This window comes from Sapajus apella, unplaced genomic scaffold (assembly GCF_009761245.1).
Source record: "Sapajus apella isolate SASKATOON/1434 unplaced genomic scaffold, GSC_monkey_1.0 scaffold56, whole genome shotgun sequence".
Taxonomy (NCBI): Eukaryota; Metazoa; Chordata; class Mammalia; order Primates; family Cebidae; genus Sapajus; species Sapajus apella.
Window position 1 is genome coordinate 7,443,285 of NW_022436996.1, and position 27,770 is coordinate 7,471,054.

The window sequence follows — 27,770 nt, forward strand, 5'->3', positions numbered from 1 at the left end:
GGGGGCTGGGGCGCAGCCCAAGAAGTGGGAGGGGATCGGGTGAGGGGTGGTCTCTGAGGAGGAGCCAGGCTGGACCGTATTGTTCCGCGCTCTGCCGTGTAGGGCGCGGGGCGCAAGGCTTCCCTTGTCCCTCTCCCCACCCCCGCTCTCCGAGCGCCAGAGGAGGCTGGGGGTGGCTCGTGCGCCCCGACACGCCGCTGCGCGGCTTGCCCGGTGGGTGTGCGTCCTCCGAGCGGTACCGGGAAGGGGGTGCTCTGCGCCCGCGCGCCCAGGACGGCTCCACCCAGGGCGGGGGTCCCGAGTGGGCCGCCCGCCGCAACGCAGTCCCCTGCCGGGTTCGCGGTCCCAGGGGTTGGGGCAGGCGAGGAGCTAGAGTCCTTCACCCTCCCTCGCCGCGAGCCTCCGCAGGAGTCGGGTGTCCGTGCTCCCCGCGATGGCCGCGGGCCGCCGCCATACGGAGCCGCGGCGCGGACCCCAGGGCACCCCTCCCTAGCGAGGCGCAGCTACTTTTCGCCCCCAGCCTGGCCAGCGGGATGGGGGGCGGCGGGTCGGCCCTGAGGGTCTGCGCCGACCACCGCGGGGGCATCAACTGGCTGAGCCTGAGCCCCGATGGGCAGCGCCTGCTGACCGGCAGCGAGGACGGCACGGCCCGGCTCTGGAGCACCGCGGACGGCCAGTGCTGCGCGCTACTGCAAGGTACACCCTCCCACCCCCTCCCTGCCCTTTTCGCCGTCGCTCACCGGCCCCAGGCCGCCAACCCCAGCTCCTGAGCCCGCAGACCCCTTTCCAGAAGTTCAAGCCCCGCCGATCCCGGCACACTCACGGGAGAGCGCTTGTCTGGGCACGACAGGGCAGGGTGAGGTCGGGGTGGGGTGCGGGTGCGGGTGCAGAGCAGGGTGCGGCCGGGGTCGGGTGGGTGGGTCGAGGGGCGCCAGCTGCAAAGGCAAAGGTCATCTGTCAGCCGGCGCAGGAAATCCCGCTTGTCAACAAAGTTCACAAACCAAAAGTTGCCTCTCTGCCCCTTCTGAGCAAACTGTCCTTGTTTCCAGGTGCCAGGCAGCCTCTTTGTGGCCAGTTGTGATCTGTCGGCATTTCCTGTTGACGACTATCACAGTAATAGGGGCTTGTTAAGGGCCAGCAGTGCTAGAAGTGTGCGTCACTCTACGTTATCTACCCCACAGACAGATGGAAACTGAGGCTGGGGGCTAAGAAACTCGCCCAGGTCGCACAGCCAGTGAGGGGTAGATTGCAGTCTGAGCCCTCTCACTGCTGTAAACCCCGCCTGCAGGTCTGCTGGTTTCTGTTTGTGTCCTGTACCCACTCAGCAGGTCAGTGTGCCTCGGCTGCACCTTCCCCTGGGCCTGTCCCATGCACGGTGAGGTCGCTTTCAGCTCTGGCCCTCTTACTGCCTGGGTAGCACACGAAGTCCCCTGGATGAGCCTCGAGGCTTTCTGTACTGGGAACAGTTCTTTATGACCACCAGCTTTTCCACCATTGTCAGTGAACTCTCAGTGGCCTCGCCCAGGCCTTCCCACTTAGGTAGGATATTGGCCCCAATATTGGCTAATCCTGATACTGCTGGTTTTAAATAAGAACAGTTGACCAGGTGCAGTGGCTCACACCTGTAATCCCAGCACTTTGGGAGGCTGAGGCAGGTGGATCACCTGAGGTCAGGAGTTCGAGACCAGCCTGGCCAACATGATGGAACCCTGTGTCTAATAAAAATACAAAAAATTAGCCAGGCATAGTTCCAGGCGCCTGTAATCCCAGCTACTCGGGAGGCTGAGGCAGGAGAATCACTTGAACCCAGGAGGGGAAGGTTGCAGTGAGGCAAGATAGTGCCACTGCACTCCAGCCTGGGCAACAGAGCAAGACTTCGTCTGGAAAAAAAAAAAAAAAAGAACAGTTAGGGTAGTTATTTCAAACCCAACAGGGATGACTTTTAGGTTACCGGTTACTTGGGAGTTGGTGTGGATAATGGAGAGGTGCCAAACTAACACACATCCCCCTCAAACAGCCACACACACTAATAGGCACTCAACTGGGAGTGGAAATGTGAAGTCTTTAGAAGTGCTGAGTCCGTTTGGTACTGCTCCCAAGCATAAGACGGTATTGGGGGCAGAGGGGTGCGTGGTGTTTCAGAAATGCAGATCCCAGGCCTGGGCTCCAGCAATGCAGTTCTCTGCAAATAGAGCTCTCGAATTGGCATTTCTGTGGCTTTGTTTTTTGAGATGGAGTTTCGCTCTTGTTGCCCAGGCTAGAGTGCAGTGGCACAATCTCGGCTCACTGCAACCTCTGCCTCCCGGGTTCAAGTGATTCTCCTGTCTCAGCCTCCCGAGTAGCTGGGACTACAGGTATGTGCCACCACTCCCGGCAATTTTTTTTTTTTTTTGTATTTTTATTAGACATGGGGTTTTATCATGTTGGCCAGGCTAGTCCTAAACTCCTTACCTCAGGTGATCCACTCGCCTCGGGCCTCCTAAAGTGTTGCGGTTACAGGTGTGAGCCACTGCGCCCAGCCTAGAATTGGTGTTTCTAACAAGCTTTTGGGTGGGTTTGCCGCATAGCTGGCCCTGGGCTCCCCTGGGCTCCCCTGGGCTGGGGACCTGTTGTATGAGCTCAGTGTGTTAGGTGGGTTTTCTTCCCAGTGAGGCGCAGGCTTTGCCAGGCTGTCTGTGGCCTGGTGGGCACCTGACTTTGCACCCATGGCAGCTCTGGAGCCTCACCAGGCCTCCAGGGCCCACCCTCCTGCCCAGTTCTCTGACACCTGCGCCTCCTTCCTTCACACCCACTTTGTGTGCTGCTTGTCCTCTTGAGGCACTGACACTTCCCAGGGAGGGTGCCCGACCTTCTGCCCTTATTGAGGCCAAGGCCATCCCCGCTTAAGCAGGATTCTGTGGAATGAAAGAACTGCAGCCCGCTTTTGCTAGGATTGTTTTTGCTGGGGTTTGGCATTTTTCAAGAATTTTCAAGGACAGGAGGACAGAGGTCATCTTTCTTTATCCTGAGATTCTACTGATACACTTAACTTGCAGAAGAGTCATCCTGAGTGTGGGACAGTCCTTTTGTGTGGCTCCTCCAAGGAAAGCAAGGTCGTGACAGTTCCTTCCTCCTGTAGGATTTTTTTTTACATCAGTGAAATATTATTAAAATGTCTTAACATTTGTTTAGTGCCCTGTATTTTATAAATACCCACCGACATACTTCTTTATTGTGTAATGAATCCACACGACTCCGAGACGGGTGGATTGACACCAGTTCACAGAGGAGAGTCAGGAGGGCAGATACGTTAGCAGCATGCAGAGCATTCATGCTCTTTTCCGGATTCCATCAACTGTGGGGTGGGTGCTGTTGCCAGCATCCCTCGCGGTGCAGTGCGGGTGCAGGACCTGTCCAGGGTGCCACAGCTAGTCCGTGGCAGAGAGAGCTTCTGAAGACTGCACATGGCGCTCCTCCTACCCCAGACGCCGCTGCAGGGGAAGTTGTGTCCAGACCACACGGCTAGCCCACGGTGGCTCCCCTCCCTGAAGCATCCTGACTCTAAATCTAGATCTCTTTCCACTCCGGTTCTATCCTGACCCTTGCGCAGCTCCGGGCCCACAGGAGCCTGTGACTGGCCACTCCTGGACTTCTCAGGCAGAGTGGCTGGGGTTGGTGGCTCCTACAGAGATTCTTCCTCTGCAGACGTCTGGCTCTGTTCCTGGCAGCAGGGGCGATCTGGGACCGGAGGCTTTCCTGGGTGTCTCGAAGAGCTTAGGAAAGCTTGGGCTGAGGAGTAAGACGGAGAGGAAGAGAGAGGGCAGTTCCCTGAGGTGTGCGGGGTTGGTGGGCCAGGTGCTGCTCCTGGAGGCCCCGGGGAGAGTAGGGTGCAGAACTGCGTGTGGGGGCCGGTCCCTGTGGGTGCGCTCACTTGTTATACAGGGAGTCGGCTTTCCAATGCAGTTGGTGACCTCGCAGTGAGAAAGGCTTCCTTGCAATTACTCTGCAAAGAGAAAAATTACTTGCCACGTGCTTATCCCCGACCCCCTCTTTTTCAGGTTTATCCATTGGGTGTATCCTTATTTGGGGGCCCTTTATTGGCTCAATGAGATGAGTGACATTTTCCAAAACGGTGGTGTCTACCCTATCCTGTTCCCGCTGAGTAAGGGACTCAGCCTGAAGGTGGCAGCCCGCTGTGGCTGTCCCACATGCTTCCTCGTCTTCTGACATGAGGGGGTGGGGATTGTTTTAAGTTCCTGGGTACAACTGCACATTCCCATTTGCTGGGAGCCTGTGGTACGGGAGGGTCCTAGGGAAGGCTGATGGGAGAGCAGTGACCAAGAAGATGGGCTGAAGGAGGCGCGCTGCACCCCCACAGCTTGGGGCCAAGTGACTGCTCCCACAGGAGAAGTCCAGAAAGCCAAGCTGCATAGGTCTTGGCTCAAAGTGGGGGTTTGCGGATATGCTACAGGTCTCCCTTGGCCACACCAGTGTCATTTCAGCCACACTGTTGGTGCTTCTGGGCCTAGATGTCACCTGCCTCAGGGTCCTGGCACCCTTGAAACTGGGTTCTACCAGGAGAGTTTCATAAAGGGACACTCTGCAAAACGCAGGTGCAGCATAAGGGAACCACAGTAGCGTGGCTTGCACCAGCAAGGCTGTCACCTGTTCTGGGCCTGAGTGGGGGGCACAGTCACTGCATCCTAGAAACAGCTGAGAGGGCTTCCTTCCAGGTTGGATGGCCACAGCCAGCCAGTGTGGAAAAGAGAGGGACGGGGGAGCAGAGAAAGGCTCAGCCCTGGACAGCAGGCTCAGTGGGGCTTCCCCCACCGGGGGAAGGGCTGGAGGAAGCCAGTCAGGGATGACATGTGTGCCCCGTGTGGCCTCCAGGGTGGCTGCCCAGTCCATTGTCTAGAGCTGGGACACAGAAGGGAGGCACGGCTTCCATGTGAGTCTGGGGCACTAGGCCCGCTGCAGCCCACAGAGACCCGCCACCAGCAAGACCTGCCACCCGCAGGTCCGAAGCTCTGAGCTGCTTTCCCTGCATGGGGTGCGGGGGGAGGGAGCAGTTGGACTTGAAACTTCCAGCGCGTCCTTGGGGCGTGCAGGCGCTATCTTGGCAGAAACCCGTCAGCCTCAGCATGTTCTTTGAACATAATAACTGCATCTTATCTGCATTCTTCATCCCTTCAGAAATATTTATTTTTAGTTTGGCTTTTTTGCTTATTCTGCACAAAAGAATAAGCACCCTGCAGCTCCTGGAGGTGTGATGAGCCCTCCCTCCCCCACACCCTACCTCTTCTGGGATCCTGGGGTTGGGGTGGGGGCCTTGGCTCTGGGGGTGGCAGGCCTGATTCCTCCTTCCCCCCGCTGGGGTGGCCCCACAGGCCTGGGTCAGTGGAGGCCTGTCTAGTGTTCTGGGAACGTGGGGATGGGGCTGGGGACATGCTCTGTTGGCAGGGCTCTGACTGGTGACTCACTCGGGTATGTGTTCAGATGTGGGTGAGTGCTTGGAAACCCAGGGGAAGGGGCCTGCCCACAGCAGAGCCTTGACCGCTGTGGGCCTCTGCGGGCGCAGTGCCAGGCTCTGCCACAGGCCAGAGGGCAGAGGGCGTCAGGTCAGCCTATCTGGTTGAGAAATGGAGGTGATTTTTTACCTTCCTTTCGTCATTGCCTGTTTTCCTCAATCTTTGTATGCATTTGCATCTGTACCCATTGGCCGTCATCTGTGTGCCCATCCTGTTCCTTACACACATCATCAAGTGGTCCCACGCTTCAGGTCTTCAGTGTCCCTGGCTTCATGGCTTTAGTTCCACCAGGTAGAGGTGCCACAGCTCACCAGCCACCATTGGCTTTTAAGTGCTTTTCTTGGCTTAACATGCGACTCCCTTCTGTGCTTTACCCTCCTGTGGTTGAGATGGGGCGTGAGCAGCTGGGCTTGGCACCGGCCCCACACGATCCTTTGGCAGGTGCTGGGCACCTGAATGCCCATAGCACACCTTGACTGCCTTTCCATCCGGCTGTCCCCAGCCTGGATCTCTCTGCTGAGCCCTCCTGGTGGCAGCAGGGAGGGTGGGACGGATCTGTTCTCAGGGAAAGTTTATTGACAATCTTCAGACATTTTATAAACTCTCTGGGGTTGGCAAAAATCTGGCCTGCGTTTTGACAAACATGTTGCCCTCAATGTGTAAGCCAACATGTGTTTTAAGGGAAACAGAATCTGCAGTTTCTTCAAATGTTTACTTCATCTGTACATTGTTTTCTCAGTGGCCTGGTATATACCCTCCAGGAAGACTGGAAACCTGTTTTTTTTTTAAATTATGTTTCTTAGAACTCAGGAAGTTGAGTTCTTCCAAGAGTAACTGAACTTAAACTCGGGGTCGGGGGAAGGGGTGGATGTGAATTGACTTGAAACTGCCCAAGAAATTCTAAATCCCTGTCTACCTAATACCAGCTGTCTAAACCAAGTTTTAAAATTCTATCAGAATTCTTAATGTAATAAATACGTTCCCCTAAATGCATGGCTGTTTGAATTCCTCTGTTTTCTCATCTGTAAAATGGCTCTTACTTCTAACAATCTTTTGATTCGCCTTCCTGGCCTCCGAGTTCCTCACATCCATTGAGCCTTCCCATCCAGCACGTTCTGCACCTGTGGGTTCAGCCAACCCCAGATCAAAAAAACCCAGGGAAAAAACATCCCACAAGGTTCCAAAAAGCAAAATTTGGCTTTGCTGCTCACTGAGTACTCCGGTGAATCCACGCAAGTGAGGTGATATGTAGGCGTCGCGGCGGGCTTTCTGAGTAACCCGGAGATGAACTAAAGCGTGCGGGAGAATTGCATGGGTTACGGGCAAATACTACCCCAGAGAGACGTGAGCGCTGTGGAGTTTGTATCTGCAGGGGATCCTGGAACTAATCCTCCATGCGATTGAGAGGGACAGCTGTATATACTGGGGGATGATGCATACACACCATCTTTACCCGAAGGGCAGGCCCTGCTAGGATCGGAGACCCTGAGGGCCCCCAGGGCTGTTAAGCAATGCCCAAGGCACAAACATTGACCTGGCAGCCAGAGTGTGGGTCAAGCTAGTCAAGCTGTCTAACTGCACCCGTGAGACAGAGTCCCAGCTAGCCCTGGGGGTGGCTCAGCTGCTGAGAGCCCACACACCCTGCATGGCCCTCCACTCTGGCCACATCCTGGCCTCATCAGCCATCTCTGCCAAGCACCCAGACTCTGGCCTGGAGGTGCCCCACAGAGTCAGTCCCTGCATGCCTGCTCTCCCAGCTGCTGTTGTACTTACGGGCACCGGGTCACTCTCTTCCCGGTCCCCGGTGCTCAGTCTTCTCTCTGGAGCCTCGGCCAGCCGCTGCCTGTGTGGGTGCCGAGCTCTGCTGACCACATGCTTTCCTTGGCTGTCTTCCCTTCTGGGCCTGGAGCTCCCTTGGAGGGCAGGGCTGTGCTTCATCATCACTGTGTCTGTGTTCGTGTCCTGGGAGTGCTGTGACAAAGGAGCATGCTTGGTGCCTGGAAACAGGTGAAGTTTACTCTTCACAGTGCTGGAGCCCAGAGGTCTGAAATAGTGTCCCTGGGCTGAAAGCAGGGTGTCAGCAGGGTCACACTCCCTCTGAAACCTGCAGGGAATGGTCGGTTCCTGGCCTCTTCCAGCCCCAGTGGCTGCTGGCATTCCTTGGCTTGTGGCCACATCCATCTCTGCCTCCACTTTCACGACTTCCTCTTCCGAGTGTGTCACATCTCCCCGGACTGTCTCTTGCAAGGACACTTATGGCTGTATTTAGGGCCCACCTGGATAATCCAGGATAATCTCCCTAACCAGGGTCCTTAACCTCATCACAGCTGTAAAGACCCTTCTCCAAGTAAGGTCACATTGACGGGTTCCAGGGATTAGGACCTACTGTCTTGGGGCCGTCTTTCCCGAGCTTCCTGAGAATCACTCAGATTAAAGTCATTCTTTAGGGGCCAGGCGCGGTGGCTCACGCCTGTAGTCCCAGCACTTTGGGAGGCCCAGGCTAGCAGATCACTTAAGGTCAGGAGTTTGAGACCAGCCTGGCCAACATGGCAAAACCCATCTCTACTAAAAATATAAAGAATTAGCTGGGCATGGTGGCGGGCACCAGTAATCCCAGCTACTCAGGAGGCTGAGGCAGGAGATTTCCTTGAACCTGGGAGGCAGAGGTTGCAGTGAACCCGGATCGTGCCACTGCACTCCAGCCTTGTGACAGAGCGAGACTTCATCTCCAAAAAAAAAAAAAGCTAATTGACTCCGGGCTTGTCTCAAGCGCTCCCTACACCCTGCTTTCTTCCCTTTTCAAACATTGTTCCCAGAAGAAAAGCAGGAGCTGGCATCCCCAGTACGCTCACGTCTCCCGCGTCCCTCGTCTGCAGGGCACGAAAGCTACGTGACCTTCTGCCACCTGGAGGATGAGGCCGCCTTCACCTGCAGCGCCGACCACACCATCAGGAGGTGGGACGTGCTGACCGGGCAGTGCCTGCAGGTGTACCGCGGACACACGTCCATCGTGAACAGGTCAGCCTGGCTGGGGTCTTGGGCTGAGTCTCACCATAAGCCCCCAGTGGGGCCGAGGGGTCAGAGATATGGGCCCCTGCCTGGGAGGGCCCTCGGCTCTCTGGGGAAGTCAAAAAATGGAAAGCTGAGAGGTGGACCGAGGACAGGCAGTGAGCTCAGTGCCCGAGGCTGCGTGTGGGGTGGGGGGCACCACTCATTCACTGAACCAAGCCTGACGCTTCCCCCTTGGGGGTACAGCTGCTACCCCCTGGGTGCAGGGAAAGGCGCCAGAGCCTATGGCTTGTAAGGATGGGGACAAAACACATAGGAAATGATTTAATTGAGACCTGATGGTGGACCAAAGGTTCTCAGGAGGAGGAGCGTGGGGATTCTTCTGAAGATGGAGTTGAGGATATTTTTAAACCTCTCCTTTTTTGTGGCAATGGAAAATATCCCACCCTCTCCTCAAGAAGGCTGGAGTAGTTCCTTTCTCATTGAATTTGGGTCTGAGCTGAGCAATGGAAATTCCTCTGCTGATCAGATCAGTTGGACACTGTTGGAGTCACTTGTCGTGGTCGCCTGGGACTCCTGAGGGAAGCCTCCTGGTGCCCCCCAGGTCTGGCAGCCACACTGGAGGAGGGGCACTGCCTGGAGGTTGACCCAAGTAAGGACAGGACCCGTGCAGGCTGGCACTGGGGGGGGGGTCCTGAAGGTGGGGCTGGGGGCACAGAAGAGACAGGATTAACCCCGCCAGAGGGACACTGCTGTGTGAGCCCTGACTGGAACCTCCAGTCAGTGAACCAGTGCATGGGGTGGGGGACGAGAAGGGCACTGAGACCCATCAGTCCAGCTTGCTGGAGTCCCAGGTGGCTGCAGCCACAAGCGGTAGTCGATAGCCGGCGGGGAGCTGGGTGACACCCTGAAGCGGAGGCTGAAGGGATGTGGGGACTTCTCAGAGTGAAGGGGCAGGTATGCAGGCACCAGGTAGGGTGCCCGGCCCGCCCGGCCTCCTTGGCTGAAGCAAGTGAGGCCCTGAGACTGGCCCAGGCAGCCCTCAGGTGGTAAAGAAGGTAATAGGGTGAGAAGTCAGGGCTCCCGGCTCCACTGCCTCTTCCCAGCACTCTGACTTCCCTGAGAAAGAAGTTTGCTGCGGAAGAAGAGAGTGGGGCTGGGGAGCGTCCTCCTGTGGGTCAGGAAGAGGCTGCGGTGGGCTCAGCGGGGAGAAGGCCGGCCCCAGCGACCAGCGGGCCCTCGGCTGCCAAACACAACTGTCAGCTGCTTCTCCATAGCAAAACTGGACCATTACAGGTAGAGATCATGCTCGGCCAGGTCTTCCCTCTTATGTGCACACACGACTTACACGTACACACATGCGCATACCCAACAGACTGTACCTCCATGCACACAACTTACACATACACACGTGCACACACAACAGACTATACACCCATGCACACAACTTACACATACACATGTGCACACACACACAACAGACTATACACTCATGCACACAACTTACACATACACACGTGCACACACAACAGACTATACACCCATGCACACAACTTACACATACACACGTGCACACACACACAACAGACTATACATCCATGCACACAACTTACACATACACACGTGCACACACACACAACAGACTATACATCCATGCACACAATTTACACATACACACATAACACACACACATATGCACACACATACACACAGCTTACACATACCTGCACACACAGCATGCACACATGCACAGCATACACATGCATACATGCACACACAACACATACATATACGCATGCACACAGCATACATGCACACAGCTTACACATACCTGCACACACAGCATGCACACACAGGTATAACATACACATACATACACGTACACACAACACATACATGCATATACATACGGCACAGACACACAACTTAAACAAGTACACATACACATATGCACACAAAGTACATGCATGTACGCATTGCACACATACACAACACACATATACACATGCACACATGCACACATGTGCACACAACATATACAAACTTACAGTATTCTGGATCGGTCATGGTTCTAAACCCATAGCTCTGTGTAGATATTTGCATGATTAAGTAACTGTCCTCATAAATCAGCGAGGTCCCCGAGGAACTCACTTCCTCTCGTGTTTTCAGAGCCAAGTCAGGCCTGTGAGTTTCGGGGTCACCAATGGACTCAGCCACCCCCGCCCCATTCCCCAAGGCCTCCCACCACCCCCTTCCTTCTGCACTACGCCGCAGCAGCAATGCATCACTGCCTTCAGAAATACACGTTTTGTGAAAATCATCCTATCTGCGTCTCAGGGAGGAAGCAGGCGGGAAGGGACAGTTGGTGTCTGAGTGCAGCCTGTGTTGTTGAGTGCTTGCGGGAAGTGAGGAATGCCTCTGGGATCCTGCGGAGGCGGGAGGCAGCAGGCGTGTCCACCGAGTGGGTCTCCTGTCCACACCAGGCTGGCCGGCAAGCCCTTCTTGGGAGGGTGGGAGGAGCAGTGGGGCCCTCCGTGGTCCTGGTTCAGAAGGGTCCCACCCTGGCAGGGAGGCACCTTGTTATAGGGCAGACATGCTCCCATCCCTCGGTGGCCTCCTCTCCTGGGATGAGGGCTTCTTACCAAGGGTGTGCACACAAACCCTGTGAGGTTCTGTGCAAAGCTCTATACTAAAGACAAATGTGGGCCGGGCACGGTGGCTCAAGCCTGTAATCCCAGCACTTTGGGAGGCCGAGGCGGGTGAATCACAAGGTCAAGAGATCGAGACCATCCTGGTCAACATGGTGAAACCCTGTCTCTACTAAAAATACAAAAAAAAAAAAAATAAATAAAGACAAATGTATGTTTTTCTGGGGAGAAGTTCTTGGCTTTCATCAAAATGAATACTGCGCAGGGGCCTTGGTCTCCCATGGCCAGTCGGTTCCACTGAACGGACGTACTCTTTGGGCTACGCCACCCGCAGTTCTAGCCATGTGGCTGGACCCCTGTTGCGGCTGTGACCTCAGCCTGCAGGGGGATTGCCGTGACAGTTGACAGCAGAGTCCCCGCTGGCTGCAGTGTGATCCCTGGCCGTGCCTTCCACAAGCACCTCTGGGCACACTATGGGAGTTCCGTGTTCTCCAGCCTCTCAGGGCCCTCATCTGAAGGCCCCAGCCCAGCCACTTGAGTCGGCCCTGTTCCCAGGGTGACCAGCACGTCCCACTCTGCCCTGGACTTTCTCAGTCTTATGCTGAAAACCCTGCATCCCCAGAATCCTTTCAACTCTGGGCAAGCTGGGAGGGCCGCCCTCCCCCATCTCCTCCCCCATCTCCTCCTCCTCCTCCCCCCCCACCTCTTCCCGCTGCTCCTGGAGAGCTGCTGTGGGATGTTGGAGGGACCCCCAGTGAGGGACCTAAGCTTGGTTTCTGCTGCAGTTACAGGCCCAGGGGCAGGCAGAGAGGGGTGGGCGTGAGGGGATTCCAGGTGGCTTCCTGGAGGTGGGAGCGATTTCAGCTGGACCTTGGAAGGTGAATGTGGCAAGCTGGGCAGACACAGGGAGAGGTTGTTTTAGCCGCAGCGTGGAACATGGCCCATTGGGAGGCTGTGTGGATTCTGGAACCTGTGCCTTTTGACCCTGACCCCTTCCCTCTTGCCCCCAGGATCCTGGTTGCCAACAACCAGCTCTTCAGCAGCTCCTATGACCGGACTGCTCGGGTCTGGAGTGTGGACGAGGGGCAGATGTGCCGGGAGTTCCGGGGCCACCGCAACTGTGTGCTGACTCTAGCCTACTCTGCCCCGTGGGACCTCCCCGGCGCTCCCTGCATGGAAGAGGCTGTGGCCGGGGGGCTTCTGGTGACCGGCAGCACAGACGGCACGGCCAAGGTGTGGCAGGTGGCCAGCGGCTGCTGCCACCAGACACTGCGGGGCCACACGGGCGCGGTGCTATGCCTGGTGCTGGACACACCCGGCCACACGGCCTTCACGGGCAGCACTGATGCCACCATCCGCGCCTGGGACATCCTGAGTGGGGAGCAGCTGCGGGTGTTCCGGGAGCACCAGGGCTCTGTCATATGTCTGGAGGTGAGACTGTCCTGGTACCCACCTAGCTGCCAGGGGAGCCCAGTCGCCCCCTGCACGCCGCCCTGTCCCCGGTAATAACGAAGCACTGCAGGTGGCGGCCTGGCCTGTACCACAGAGGCCTCGAGGTCCTGGGGCTGGGAGTCGAAGATACAGGGTCCGCAGGGCTGGTTTCTGGGGAGGCCTCGCCGTGGCTTGCAGATGCTGCCTTCTCCCTGTCCTCACATGTGTGTGTGTCCTTTCTCTTCTTAGAAGGACACCAGTCATACTGGATTAGGGCCCCCCATGAACTCATTTTAACCCAGCTGCCTCTTTAAAGACCCTCTTTGAAAAAGGCCACCTTCATAGGGATGGCTTCGGGGTGGGGCTACAACATGCGACTATGGGGCGGGCAGGACACAGCCCATCACACTCAGCTTCTGGACCTGCACACTGGGTGGGGCTGGGGCTGGGGCACACCCTGCCTGCAGGGCGCCTGGAGCAGGTGTCGACTGTTTTCCTGGTTTGTCTCTGTGTGGTCAGGCTGAACACCTGCAGCCTCCCGGGTTCGTCCTCAGGGCCTGGGGATGGGAAGTGGGCCCCATCATGCTATAAGCCGACATCCAGGGTAGACGAGGCACATGGCCCTGTAGTGGTGTGGCCCACTGGGACATGGGTTGCTGCCCCGGCCCCGTTGCCTCCCCAGGGCAAGCCACCTGGCCTCTGTGTGCCTCAGTTTCCTCACATGTGCAGGGAGGATTACACCCCTCCTTAATTCCTAAATCCAAAGAGTTTCAGAAAATGAGAAGTTTTTTTCTTAAGCTTGGCACGAAAACTCTTGGTGGCAGAATCTGGCCTGAAGAGACGTGCGACTGTGTGCTTCAGTCAGCCCAGCGCCTGGGGGTCCCCACGCCTCTACTGCAGATGCAGGAGTGCAGTATCTTTCCGATACAGGAGTCTCGGAAAGCCAAAAACTCCCAAAACACATGGTCCCGAGATTTTGAATTAGGGATTACGGTGTGAAGTTGCCCCGTCCGTGGGCTTGTGGTGAGGATTTGGTGAATCAATGGAAGACCCGTGATCAGTGCTGGCAGGCAGCCTTTAGCTGCCTCAACCGTGACCGTCCCTGCTGCTGTCGCTGTGAAGGAACTAACAGTGTGCCTGGCTGGAGGACCTGTTGGGTGTGATCTCCCACACTGGGGTCTAGATGTTCCTGGCTGGGTGGTGGCCAGCCTCTGCCCTGCTCCAGGGCGGGTCCGACCCCCGAGGTGGGTGGTTAGGGTGCGAAGCTGCCAGCATCCGATGCTCAGCGAAGCCGCAGCAGAAGTGAGGGGCAGGCTCCGAGCAATGGGGCTGGAGTCGGGGGCAGCCCGGGACAGGCATCACTGTGCTCAGCCCCACGGGAGAGCCAGGTCAGGGGCTCCGTGTGGGGTTCTGGGGACAAGGACGACCCCGGGGCTCCAAGACCAGGGAACAGGGAAGGGTTCGCTTTCATGCGGAGGGAGGGACCTCTGGCCCCTCGTGAGCCTGGGTCACCCAGGTCCCTGAGATGCTGGGTGGGGCATGTAAACCCCACTTTTCTAACTCAGGTCCCACCTGAGGACATTGGGACAAGACCTTGAGGACGTTGGGACATTGGGACAGGTGAACAAAGAAGCAAATCGGCAAATGCAGCGAGCTGAGGGGCTTGGGAAGGCAGCTCGTCATGGGGAAGGGGTGCAGCAGCCCGGACCCATCTCACCTTTCCTTGCCCCCAGCTCCACCTCTGGTGAGAAGAATGTTTCTGGGTCTTTATCTCCTGCTTTCAGGAAAGAGGAAGGTCAGGGTGCACCGCTTGCATCTGTTTTGCACGTGCCTTTAACTCAGCATCATCCTTCTGCTGAAGGGGCGTGTTTTGGGCAGGCTCGCTCCACCACTCTTCACATTTCCTGGCCCTCTGTGTCTGTCCTTGTCGGATGCTGGTGGTGATAACAGCTCTTCTAGTCTCCCAAGGTTCCCGTGAGAATCGGTGCTAATGGCCTGGGACTCGTGAAGAGCTGGGGGCACCTGAGGCCTCTTTCCTTCCGGGAGTTCTGTGGCGAGCAGTGTGGAGTGAGGCCGAGACCCCCCACCTGGCTCATTGTGCTCTGAGCTTGCCGGGGCAGGGGGCTGGGAGGGGAGGGGCCAGGGGCTGGGGGGCAGGCCTGGCCCAGATAGAGCTGGCGACTCGCCCTCACGTCACTCAGGTAAGGGAGGAACCAGCACAGGCATAGAAAGGCCGCTGGCCAGGCGGGGACGTGGAGGCAGGTGCTGGGCGGGCAGGGGAGAAAGGCAGCATTGCCCTCCCAGGTGACAGCTGCATCTCCCCAGGGTGGTGGGATTCCCCAGGTTCCCTCCCCGGGGTATTCTGTAGGATCTCAGTGCTGTCCTTCCTGGAGAGTGAGAGCCTAGGGTGTCCTGGAAGAGTCAGAAAGGCTGAAGGGCAGAGTGCAGGGGACAGCTCCCACCCCACACACCCATGTGCACACACAGGCATAGGCGCACACACACCACATGCACATGCATGATACGTGCATGTGAACGCACACCCCGGCACATGTGCACACCCCCCCAAGCACACATGTACTCACCAAACACACATGCACACACGTGTGTGAACACACCGCACAGACACAAGCCATGCGCGTCCACACATGCCCACAAACACACCACGCAGGCACACATGCTGAAGAGGGAACACAGGGCGGCGGCTCTGGCTGTGGGCTGTGCCTTTGTTTTCATTCCCTTTGAAACTTAGCCCCGCAAAGCAAATTGAATGGGAAGAGGAGTGGGGACAGAGGGTGCCATGGGAACAGCCTGGCCCATGTGGCCAGTGGGGCTCAGTCCTAGCAGGAGTGTGGGGTGCAGGGCCAGGACTGAAGAATGGGGGCTCTGGAGATGGGCAGGGCTACCATGAGGGGCAAGACCCCCTAGGAATGCGCTGGTCAGAAGGTTGTGGAAGGTGGAGGTGAGCCTCTCAGGACCATTAGGTCTCATAAAGACGGAAGGAAGGCGAGAGAGGGCAGGGAAGGCCCCAGCAGGCGCCTGGGTAGCGGCCCTGCAGTGACGGGAGAGGCGTGCAGGGTGCGCAGCCTGTGACAGGCCTGGGTGGTCCCTGGGCGGCCGGCAGCCCCAGGCCCCAGCTTCTGGTAGCGGCAGGGGTAGAGTTTACCTCCTCTGTTAGACTCGGCCTCCCAACCTGGGAGCCAGGCCAGCAGGAGAAGCAAGTGAATGGGCGGCGCTCCGCAGGGGCTCAGAGGCTACAGGAGGCATGGGCAGGCCCGCTCCCTGGGTGGGGGCTTCAGGGGTCGCATGCTTTCCACATAGGGGTGCTCTCAGTATGGGGGCCTCTGGGGCGGGGTCCGTTTTACCCCTGTAAGGACAAACCCTAAGTTCCAGCATAGGTCCTCCTCAGGGAGGAAGGCTCCTGCTCCCTGATGAGGAGTCGTGGTGGGTGGGGGGGGTTAAGGTGTCTGAGAGGCTGGGAGTCCAGGGGGCACACGGAGAGAGGGCCTCTCTGGCCAGCTGCGTGTGGGCAGGAGAGGGGATGCGGCCAGGCCTGGGCGCAGGGGAGCGTCAGGCGGCAGCATAGGCTGGGGCCCCCGGCCAGAGCTGGGGCCTGGGAGATCCACTCTTGGGAAGCATGTGGCTGGCTTGGGCCTGGCTGTCGGGTCTCAGCTGGGCTGCTCCTTGCCCTGCCCTGAGCGTCTGACGGGGCCGGCAGAAGGAAGGCAGCGCTTTTGCAGAAAGAGCAGCTGGCCCTGAAGGCAGCCAAACGTCTGATGGGTTTGGGTCGCTGGTCAGGTAGTCACTAAGGTAACTGCTAAGTGACACCCTGCTTTGCTTGGGAAGGCGTCAGCCTCATGGTACGTGGGAAGCGGGCCGAGGAGGAGGGGCGCCCCTGTGCTTAGAGCTCTAGAGTTTAGATACATGGTTTAGATCCTTTGCTCCTGTCATTTCCCTAATTGTTCAGCACCTTCCGACATTTCGGTGCATCTGAGTGCGTTGTAATGTTGTCCATGTTTAAGATTCCCTCTTTCTCCCCATCACACAGTGGGGAAGGCACCTTTTCCCACCCCTCCAGATCTGCCTCTTGAAAAGAACTGTCGGGCCCTGGACCTGGTGTACGGAGAAGCAGAATCCAGTCGGTCCCTCAGCCTCACTAGGACTTCCAGCTCACCCAGCTGCCTGTGGGGGACCACACGAAGGGATGATCTTGCCTTTGTCTTCCCTTGTATATGGTTTCTTTCACCTGACACCACTCAGAAGACTGGAGTTGTGCAGGGTTAGAAGGCTGCTGTCTTACAAGCGAGGTTCGATTAGGGCAATGGGACATTTCTGACACTGCCCTAAACACGGAGGGTGCTTCCCGACAGAGATTCAGGCGGCCAGGGCGGGCAGGAGGCTGGCCTCATGAGCGGATCCGGAAGCAGGACTTCTGGGTCTGGCGTCCCCTACCCCTCTCTGGTCCCTGCCCCCACAGGTGGCTGTGTCAGTTCTCCCTTCTGCCCTCTCTGTGGTTTCTCTGACTGAGGGCCATCGCCACCACAGCCTTCATCAGACGGGCTGGAAGTGCGGCTCACAAATCTGCCTTTCAGAAGGGCCTGATCGGTCCTCTCGGGTCCAGGAAGCACAGGAGAGGTCCCACCGATCAGCTGGGGGCTCCCTTTAAATCATTTCCAGTGTCCACTTGGTGGTGTGAAGCACGTTCACAGTGCTGCGCAAGCATCATACCATGATTTCCAGACTCTTCCATCGACCCAAATCAGAACTCTGCCCCCATTAAACACCAACTCCCTGCTGCCCCTCCATGCCCCGGGCACCCACCCTTCTGCTTTCTGTCTCTTATGAATTTGATGACTCTGGGACCTCACAGGAGTGGAGTCAGGCAGGATCTGTCCTATTCTGTCTGGCTTATTTCATGAGCATAAGGCCTTCGGGCCTCACCTGTTTCATGGCGCGTGGTGGGATTCCCACCTTTTCCGTGGCTGAGAAATGCTCTCTGGTGTTTGGATACTACATTTTGCTTATCCATCGCCTGTGGATAGACACGCGGTCACTTTCACCTTTCAGGTGTTGTGAACAGGTGAGGATCGGGTGGGTCCTGCCTTCAGCCTTGGGAGTACCTGTGAGTGGGATTGTGGATAACTTGGGAATTCTCTGTTCAGCTTTGTGAGGAGCTGCCAAAGTGAAATGACTCTTAAGGTGTGTGTGGAGGGAAAGGGATGGGAGGTGGGCGCCATACCGTCCCCTTGGCCTGCAGCCTCAGGACACCATGGGACTTCCAGAGCCTCCCTGACTGTGGGGGCCTCCCTTTTCACATTCTGCCACATGGGGACACACAATGGCTGCCCCTGGGGTGGCCAGATGGGTCCTGACGTCGGGGGTGTGCAGTGAGCTCCGGGCTGTCTGTTTCACAGGGAGAGCTCCATTGTTGAATACTGAACCAGGGACTTTTCATCTCCTCCCCTCCAGCTCCTTCCCTGCTCCCCAGCCCTGCCCTGCGAGTGCTCTGTGTCCCCCAGCTCTGACTGTCCCTTGGTTCGTAGCACCAGGGCTGGCCATTGTACCCCCTGCACTCCTGCATTTGGATCCTTGCCCCATGGCCTGCCTGGGGTCTTCACTAAGCCTCGGCGCGCTGCTGGAGGTCGTGCATTCAGCCAGCGCGGCCGGGTGGCTCCTCCACCTCAGCCCAGAAACCCCATGAAGCAGGTGGCACCGTTACCATCTGAGAGTGAAGCACAGACCCCCTTGGTGCTTCTCCTTGCTCTCAGCATGCAGTTGGGGGCACTGAGCCATGGGCTATGACACTTCATCTCCTTCCCCTTCCTCCAAATGAGAGAGGGCCTCATGCCCACCTCCAGGCGTCCTTCTCCACCCCTGCCTGTGGGTACAGGCCTGGCAGGTGCACCTGAGACCAGGAAGTAAGCTTTTCGAAAGGGCTTCCCACGGCTCCCTGCCCCGAGGAGGGAGAAGCGGGCACCCTCCTTCCCAGGTGCCCTTGAGACTCCCGGGTCCCCACAGTGGCTTTGTGAGCCGCTTCTGGAGTCGTTTTGCTGAAGAAGCACGTGTGCTTGTGAGTCAAGAGCCACGGGAGAGAGTGGCCAAGGTTTCCTGGTGGGCCAAGTGTGGGGCGTCCACCGGGACCCTGAGGGAGCTGCTGGTGATGGCGCTTTTGACTGAGCTGTGGTATCTGTGCCACTCACGTCACGCAGGTCAGGCTCCTTTGGTTTGTGGAGATAAACTCGGGCAGCCTTTCCAGAAGCTGGGAGGAAGAGAGGAGGCTGTGCAGAGTTTCAGAGTCCTGGTCCATTGCTGCTCCTGTAACAAAATACCGTGGACCAGAGGGCTGAGTGAGGTGGCTCTTGCCTGTAATCCCAGCACTTTGGGATGCTGAGGTGGGTGGATCACTTGAGGCCAGGAGTTCAAGACCAGCCTAGGCAACATGGTGAAACCTCATCTCAAAAAAAAAAAAAAAAAAAAAAAAAAAAGTGCAGAAGACCTTAGACTGGGTAATTTATAAATAATAGAAATGTATTTCTCACTGTTCCAGAGGCTGGGAAATCCAGGGTCAAGGTGCCAGCACATTCCGTGTCTGGTGGGCACTGCTCTTGCCGAATCCTTCATCTTCGATGAAGGGACAACAGGCTCCCTCAAGCCCTTTTACAAAAGGGAACTCATCCCATTCATGAGGCGAGGCCTCATGACCACTTCACTTTCTAATGCTATCACAATGGAGGTTAAGTTCCAGCTTGAATTTGGGGGGCACAGACTCTCAGACTGCAGCTTCATATACCCCGCCTCTGACTCTCAGCCTGGGGACCAGGTAGTCATGAAGCACCTTCCCTGCTTCCCTGGAGCCTGCGGCCCACTCCAAGGTGGCCAAAAGCAGAGGTGAGGTCCTGAGAAATTGCCACGCCCGGAGGGGCCTCTGCCTGCTCGCTTTTTACAGGATTGCCTGCAGGGTGGAGCCTAGGGCCCTCAGGGGTCCCAGAAGCCGGATGTGGACAGAGCCTGGAGCACGCAGGGCTCCTTGGGAGAGGGTTGGACCAGAGGTGGTATGAGGACCCGCTTCTAAGTGACAAACCCAAGCACAGAAAGCCAGGGGTACCCTGTGCTGGGGGTCAGCCCCCTCCCTTGCTCACTGAGGGATCGCCCAGGTTCTGGGCTTGACCTGGGGTCCTTGTGAAGGCGGAGAGAGAGAGTCTGCCCTGTCCCTTCATGGTTTTACAGGGATGTTTTAAACAGTTATGAAACATTTCAAACTGTAAATTGTAGCAAATACTAAAACAGACACATATGTATCCACTTTTGAAATCAGATAGCAACATGGCAATTTTAAAGAAACTAAACGTTTCAAATCCAGCCACAGAAAGGAAAGACCTTCTGTGTCCAGGTCTGGGAGCCTGAGGCGGTGGGGACCCGATGGGAACCACAGCAAGGATGCGGGGGCATCTCTGGCTGCAGAAGCCTAGTTGCACCAACTCATGAGTCTCACCCAACCCCCAAGAGCCAGCGGGCGGAGATTGCACCTGCATTTTAGGGATGGGGGCAGTTGCCATGTCCAGCCCCTGGGCTGTGTGTGGCACACAGCAGTGCGTCAGCCCTTGCGGCCTCCTGAGCAGGAGGGTCTTGTTTCTCATGTTGCACGTGAGACAGTGGAAGATTGGAGAAGGCAAGGAACTTGGCCACGTCTCACAGCTGCTGAGGGGTGGAGGCAGGATTTGAACCCAGGACTGTGCATCTCCCAATCCCGCTCCTGTGAGCACCACAGCATGCGTAGGGTGGTCACTGGGCGGGTGGCACGTCCCCGACACTTGCTTGGGAGGAGCATCCTACAGGGTCTGCTGCTCTGGAGCCTGCCAGGCCCTCTGTGGCCTCCTCCCACCCCTACTGGGCTCCCTTGGAGCTGGAGGCCTGCACCTGGGACCTCAGCAGCGGAGCCCCGGGCCGATGCCCTCTTCTGCTTCTGCTTGGTTGGATCTCATCACCAGGAACCTCCTCAGAGCCGCCGTGGCTGGGGGGAGCCCTCAGGACCTGGCCATCCTGCCTTCCCCCTTGGCTCAGGCTTCCCCAGGCCGCCACTCTCCCGTCCTGTTGGTAAACCAGCTAGAGGGACAGCAAGGGCTCTACACGCTGAGGATTCGGGCTGGGAGCACCCCTTGGCCTGTGTGGCTCCGGCCCTGCTCGGTAGGGTGCTGCTGGGAGGACTAAGCACAGTGCCCACAGGCCCCGTGTGGTGAGGGCTGGCTGCCAGGGAGCAAGAGGGACTTCCCTTTGTCCTTGCCCACCCTGGACACCCAACGAGCCTCCTTGGTGCAGGGCTGAGCAGCGCAGGGGTGTGGGGCTGTGAAGCTGGCCAGTCCTTGGGGGTCTCAGTCTCAAATGTTCCAGTATTCTCCACTCCTCTTGTTAGAGCCCGAGAGGCTCTGTGACTGTGTGGGATGCAGGCACAGGGGGCCTGGCTGGCTCTGGAGCTGGCTGTGTGGTGGGAAGATGGCCTCCGGGACGCAGACATGGCGCACTGGGGGCGGTGCGAGGAGGGGTCCTGGGCTTCCACTTGCCCATGAAGGACAAGGGAGGATCAGGGTACAAGGGCTTTCTGGGCAGGGAGGACTTGAAGGAAACCCAGGACGTGCCCAGGGGTCCTGGGGGCAGCAGTGTGGACACAGGCGTGTGGTGTGGAGACCGGGCGGTGGGGCCAGGGAAGCTGGGCCCTGCAGGGCCTTCGGGCACCAGGCGGGCGGGGCGGCTTTCTCAGGAAGCAGAGGGGCTGTCAAAGGCTGTGAGCACCGAACTGTGTGCCCCGCAGGCTCAGGAAGGTCCATTTGTCCATCCTGCTGGTACCTGCATTACTGGCAGGAACTGCGCTCCCGCGTGGTGCAAACAGCTGAGGTCTGAGTGCAGGAATGTTCTGGAACCCTGCCAGAGCTGACATGGGCAGGTGGGCAGTCACACATCTCTGTCCTTGGGGAGGGGACCATCCAATTAGGGAAACTGCCTGGGCTGGGGCCCACTGTAACCCCAGCAGGGCTGAGAGAGGGCAGGTGACCGTTCACAGGTCGTACCCGCAGACTCTGCCTCCTCGTGGCTTCACCACCCTCTCTGGCCACAGCGATTGGCCCCAGGCCAGTTGACTTCCTTGACTTTGGGCTGTGAGCTGGGTTGTGGAACACCTGTCCTCTGGGATTGAACAGGGAGATAATATGGGGAACCATTAGTGGAAAGTGGCCCAGAGCGTGGCCGGGAGAGGAGGTTAGGAGGGACGTGTTCCAGATGCCAGTGGCCAGCGTGGACTGATGGGGGCCTGCTGACCACAAGAGAAGGGCCCTGCATGCCTGACCTGCTTCTGACTCGTGGTTCCTGGGCCCAGTAGTGGTAGCTGGTGGCCTCTCTGGGGCATGAAGCTCCTGTCTCCTGTGCCACTGTGCCAAGTCACTGTAGCTTCGGAGCCCGACTGCCCACCCTTGTCTTCTTGCCTGGGACTCTGCTGACCAGAGGTGCTGGCTGGGAATGCTCTTGACTGGGTGGTGTTTAGGGGAATTTACAGAATTATTTTAATAGTCTCCGCACTTCCCTGGGGCTGCTACTCCCAGGCCCCTTTTCTCCTGGGCCCTTTCCATGCCTCCTACAAGAGAGCATCATCAGACGGCGGGGGAGCCTGTCTCCGGGGCCCTCTTCTTGCAATGAGCGCTGTGAGCAGGGGGAGCGGTGACCCCGTGACAGCCCCTGGCTGTCAGCTCCAGTCCTGGCGGAAGTGACCTCACACCCTCACTCAGGACTTTCCCTGTCCTGACTGCCCTTTTCTGAAGCAGAAGGCCCATGTGAAAGCCCTTCTCTGGGAGCCCTGTCCTCCGCCAGACAGCAGGAGTGAGCAGCTAAGCGCTGCACCCCACTCACGCCCTCGAGGAAGGGGCTGTCCCTCTCCTTACCTCAGGGTAAGTAGCTGAGGGGCAGAGAGCCAGGGACTGACCAGGGCAATGTGGCCTGAGCAGCCAGCCCTGTCATCGCTGCCCCGTGGGGCTGGAGGAGCCGCCTGCTTTTGGGTGCTGAAGTTGGCGGTCTGGTGGGGCCTGTGGCAGGGCCATTCCAGGCTCACCCACGGTGTCACCACTGAGACCTGCACCCACCTCTTCCCCCCTTCTAGAGGGAGGGGTCTGGGGGCTTCAGAGCTGGCCCAGCTGCCGACCCTCCCTGCTCCTCCTCGCAGCTGGTGAACCGACTGGTGTACTCTGGCAGCGCGGACAGGACTGTCAAGTGCTGGCTGGCAGACACGGGGGAGCGTGTGCGCACATTCACGGCCCACAGACGCAGCGTGAGCACCCTTAAGTACCACGCGGGCACCTGTAAGTGACCTGGCCCTGCGCGGCCCGTGCCACCCCAGCCTGGCTTCTCCTCTCTGCTTCTTTACTTCCTGCATGATTTTCCCTCATTGAGCCTTGGCTGCCGATACTCAGCGTCCGATGGCAGTGCCCGTTCTTTCTCCACACCCCTCCCTGTGCCTCCAGCTGCTTTGCAGAGAAGGTCCAAGTAAGGGTTTGGTGGCTCCTCCTACCTTTCTTCAGGACAGCCTGGGAGACCTGATTGCTGGGAGGAACTAGGGCCAAAAGCACATCCCAAAGGGTACATCCTAAATCTCCAGGTGAGACAGTGACTGCTCCTTGAGGGCCACATGGGTTTGACCTTACTTGGCCTTAGGATTCGTCTGCAGAGAAGAGAAACCCAGATAGCTGTGGTTCCAATGAGGTACAGGTATTGATCGACTTACGACCTATGCAACTTACAACCATTCGACTTTACGAACACAATCGCTAGCCACGACTGCTCCGCATCTGGCAGCGCAAACGTTGCCCAGCTGGGCGTACGACAGTGTGGACCAGCTTCTGGCAGCACTACCATCTCCGCGTGCATATAGCCTACTCAACTTCGACCAAATTGTGTTACGACCGGTCTGTCGGAACCAATCGTGGTCGTAAGTCGAGCACTACCTGTAGTGGTTTATTTTCTCTCAGGTAGAATTTCAAAGGATGGTGGTCTAGGCTGGAATGGGTGGGTCCACAACGTCATCAGACACCCAGCTTTCTTCTGTCACTCTGCTTCATCAGCCTAAGCACAGACCTTCTATCTTTAAAGAAGCCTCATGATTCAAGATAGCTGCTACAGTGCCAGCCATCTGATGTTTTAGACAGGCAGGGAGAAGAGAACGGAAGGACGAAAGGATGTGTCTTCTAGCTGGGTTGGTCCCTTTAAGATCTTTCCTGGAAGCTTCATCCAAGGGCTTCTCCATACCTCTGTGTGACCATTCTGTCTACAAGAGTAACAATCATAAAGTCTTTTGTCAGAGGAAATTGCTGCCAAGATGGAATCGGGGTTATTTTGGAAAGAAAGAAGGGCAGAATGGCTTGTTGGGCAGGCAAAGAGCTATCTTCCTACAGATGTCAAATTGTCACACATCTGGGCCATTTGGCTCTGCCTCTGGGAGGGAGAAGAGGGGGTGAGGGAAGAGTCACAGTGGAATATTCAAGTTGACCTCACAGCAAAGGTGTTGGGTGAAGATAGAGTGCGGATTTCTGAAAATAGCACCTGATGTGCCCTTGGGATTCAGGTGTCTGACATGGAAAAATTATTTTTTCTTTGTTCCCGTGTCCAAGTCTGGAAGTGTGGTTATGGTTCTGCTCCCAAGTCTGGGTCCTCTAATTGAACACCAGGAAGGTTCTATTCTCAAAGGCTCTAGCCGGCGGCCACCTAGAGCACCTCCCTGTGCAGCTGGGGCACGGAGCCTGCTGCCCACTGCTGCCCGGCTCGGTTCTTGGTCTTGACCAGCAAGGCTGTGGGATGATCACACTTCATTTTTGATCCTCTTCCCACCCACGGGGAGCTCAGCAGCCATCCTGGGTTTTCCAGGCCATGTCCATTTGTCTCTGAGTTTGTGGGGAAAAGGCAGAAAGGGGCTGAAGAGAGACCCAGAAATGAAACCTTCCCTCTGGGGCCATTCACTCTGTAGCTTTAACAAAAAGGCTGGGAACAGGCTGGGCACCATGGCTCATGCCTGTAATCCCAGAACTTTGGGAAGCCAAGGGGGAAGGATCATTGTAGCTCAGTAGTTCGAGAACAGCCTGGGCAACATAGCAAGACCCTGCTTCTACAAAATGTTTTTAAAAATTAGCTGGTAGCCAGGTGTGGTGTCGTGTTCCTGTAGTCCCAGCTACTCAGGAGGCTGAGGCAGGAGATTTGCTTGACCCGGGGAGACGGAGGTTGCAGTAAGCCGAGATTGCACCGCTGCACTCCAGCCTGGCAACAGAGCAAGACTGTCTCATAAAAAGAAAAAAAATAGCTGTGTATGGTGGTGCATGGCTGTAGTCCCAGGTGCTCAGGAGGCTGAAGCAGGAGGGAACATAAATCACTGTTAACCCTGAACTCCTTGATCCCAGTTCAAGGTTAACAGTGATCTATGATCAAACCACTACATTCCAGCCTGGGCATCAGAGTGAAACCCTGTCTCCCTGTCTCAAAAATAAATAAATAAATAAATAAAGGGCTGGGAACAAGTACCCACAGAGCACCCTTAGACAGATAGGTAGCCCAGCGCCCTTACCCCCAGGTGGTCCTACCCCCTTTTCCCTAAGGTCCCTGGCAGGCTTGCATCCCAGCTGCCCAGGGCAGTTATCTGCTCATTGACAGACCCCACAGGGCTTCGTCCCTCCCTTTCCACCTCCCATTTCCCCATGAGCCTTTCCTGGGATGCCTGCCAGGTGAGCTGTCTGCTTGCGTCAGTTTCCGAGAGCCCAGCCTAGGCCAAGCGAGTTCTAGTCCACATCCCAGCGTGGCCTCCAGCAGCATCACCTGAAACTGGTTAGACACGCAGATTCCCAGGCCCACCTGCTATATCAGATTCTGGGATGCAGCCCCGTGATCAGTGTCTAAGACCTCCAAGTGATGGATGCAGGTTGCAGTTGGAAAACGATTGGACTAAGTTCTTAGGAAAAATCCCAGGGAGGGGCAGCCACCTGCGGGAGGAGACAGATTGAGGGCGGTGGCTCGTCCCTGCTAGGGGTCCCGGGATGCGTACTCAGGAACCCCAGAGGGCTGGGTTTTGATTCGAGGGAGGGCCGATCCATTAATGAGGTCGGGAGGATGCGGCTGCCGATGCAGCGGAAGCTGAGGAGGGAGGAGACTTGAGGACCTGAGGATTATCCCCAGGCAGGGACCTCCCACCCTCCGGAAACACCTGGCAGGGAAACCAACTTCACCAAACCGCGGAGTGGGGCCTGGGCTGGAGCGAGGTTCAGGAGGGGCAGGGCAGCTGGTGCGCAGGCATCCGCAGGGCTGGGCAGGATAACCGCGGGGACCCCTGTTTCTCTGGAGGAGCGCTGTCCACGTCCCATGTGAGCCTCAGGACACTCCCGTGGGGCGGGGACCCCGAGACGCCCGAGGTTGTGCTCTTGCCACCTGCCCCTGCCTGCGGGGGGCCGGGCAGGGAGGGAGGCCCAGCGCGCCCTGTGTGTCCGCAGTGTTCACGGGCAGCGGGGACGCCTGCGCCCGAGCCTTCGACGCGCAGTCGGGAGAGCTGCGGAGGGTGTTCCGAGGCCACGCGTTCATCATCAACTGCCTCCAGGTAGGTCCCTCCACCCGGCCTGAGGCTGGCGGGGAGGTGTGGCCCCAGCCGCCGCCCGCGGGAGGGAGGGTGCCCCTGCCCCCATAAGTCCACGCGGGCCGCCGTCCCCTCACCCCCCGCCTCGCCGGTGACGCCGCCCCCGCGCCCGCAGGTGCACGGCCAGGTGCTCTACACCGCCTCGCACGACGGCGCCCTGCGCCTCTGGGATGTGCGCGGACTCCGGGGCGCCCCGCCGCCCACGCGCAGCCTCTCGCGCCTCTTCAGCAACAAGGTGGGCTGCGCCGCCGCGCCCCTGCAGCCGGCCTGAGCCCGCGGGGCCCCTGCGGACGCCCGCCCAGATGCCCTCCGGATCCCAGGGCGCCCAGCCCTGTGCCCCGCGGCGGCGGCGCCGGCGTCCGATGGCCGGGGAGGAGCGAGGAGGCCCTGGCTGGAGGAGCGCCCGGAGCAGGCGTCTGGTTTTTTCTGGGTGGCCGGGAGGCGCTGGGAGCGGGCGTGTTCGCCCTGGGGGCCGGCCACGTTTTCCTTTCCGGGTGGCTCCTGCCCTCCCTCCCCACCCCTGACCCGGCGGGAGGCCTAGTCCCCGGCCCCTCCTGGGACTCTCCCACCTCAGGGCTGCAGGCGGACCGCGCCGGCACCCCCAGCCCCACGCAGCTGGGCCTTTCCTGCTGAGAGGAAGTGACTTTACAGAAGCCACTGAAACTGGTTGTTTTGGCAAATTGTCGTCTCGCGGGCCTAGGGGGGAACTGAAATACACAGCCCGCGAGTTAAAAGTGCTCCTGTGTTCTCTTGTTTTGCAAACTGAGTCTCAGCTTCTTTTCGGAGCTTGGGATTCCAGGAACCCAGGTCAGCTGGCTGCCTCTCACACCGGCCTGGGCGGCCTTGGGGGTGACTTGTGGGCGAGATGCGGGTTACTGCCAGTGTTACTGGTGCAGGGAGTGGACGCGGAAGAAGCCAGGGAGAAAGGGAGCTGCTCTTTAGCCTGTGCAGGTGACAGCGGGGACCCTGCTTGGGAGCACCCGTCATTTTCCAGCATGAATCCAGGAGGTCCCTTCAGGGTCTGGAGTGGAAGGGTGGGGGAGCTCATGCACAGGAGCTAGGGCAGTGCTTGGTGCTGGGAGGCACGCCACACACGCCAGAGTCACCGGGCACCCAAGGGGAGCCCTGTGCCCAGAGGCTAGAGGGGCCAGTGGGGCTCAGTCTGCCAGAGGCCCTTCGGGGGACCCCTCAGCATCCCTCCCAGCACCTGAAGGGGGTTCTTCTCTTCAGGCCCGAGGTGGTGCCACTTTCAGCATTCATGTGCCCCGGCTGGCCTGGGTGCCAGGAGAGAGGCAGGTGACAGCACCTGCCGTGTAGGGCGCAGCATCTCGCTGCGGAGAGAAGCGTGTGGTGCAGAAGCAGCCCCTTCAAGTGGAGCCGCCCCTTCAGGTAGAGCAGCGAGCACTTCGCAGTCTTTTTTTTTTCCCCCACCAGTTGTTAAACGACCTTTATTGAAATATTTTCCTTTGTGCTTCTTAACTAGCTGGGCATTCCACAGCACCACTGTTGATGTCATCTATGATGTCATGA

The 27,770-nt window shown here is 57.9% G+C and overlaps 1 protein-coding gene across 4 annotated transcripts; it reads left to right on the forward strand.

Annotated features, from left to right (window-relative positions):
* Window positions 1-36: 36 nt before the first annotated feature.
* WDR86 (WD repeat domain 86) lies at window positions 37-26,977 on the forward strand. Of its 4 annotated transcripts, none has more exons than XM_032244977.1 (7): window positions 37-696; window positions 8,384-8,525; window positions 12,175-12,595; window positions 22,737-22,935; window positions 26,101-26,204; window positions 26,356-26,475; window positions 26,815-26,977. In XM_032244977.1, exons 1-7 carry the CDS (start codon window positions 534-536, stop codon window positions 26,881-26,883), a joined length of 1,218 nt encoding a protein of 405 aa, XP_032100868.1. In that variant the 5' UTR covers window positions 37-533; the 3' UTR covers window positions 26,884-26,977. The 4 variants fall into 4 exon arrangements, with proteins under 4 accessions (XP_032100868.1, XP_032100869.1, XP_032100870.1 ...); XM_032244978.1 differs by having other exon boundaries at window positions 22,800-22,935; XM_032244979.1 differs by having other exon boundaries at window positions 22,800-22,935; window positions 26,356-26,977.
* The last annotated feature ends 793 nt before the right edge of the window (window positions 26,978-27,770 follow it).

Bases quoted from the DNA above. Each gene is read 5' to 3' on its own strand.
- WDR86 (XM_032244977.1), top strand. From the start codon at position 534: ATGGGGGGCGGCGGGTCGGCCCTGAGGGTCTGCGCCGACCACCGCGGG. The intron at 8,526-12,174 runs GTCAGCCTGGCT...TCTTGCCCCCAG, and splicing joins CACACGTCCATCGTGAACAG to GATCCTGGTTGCCAACAACC. The intron at 26,205-26,355 runs GTAGGTCCCTCC...CCGCGCCCGCAG, and splicing joins TCATCATCAACTGCCTCCAG to GTGCACGGCCAGGTGCTCTA.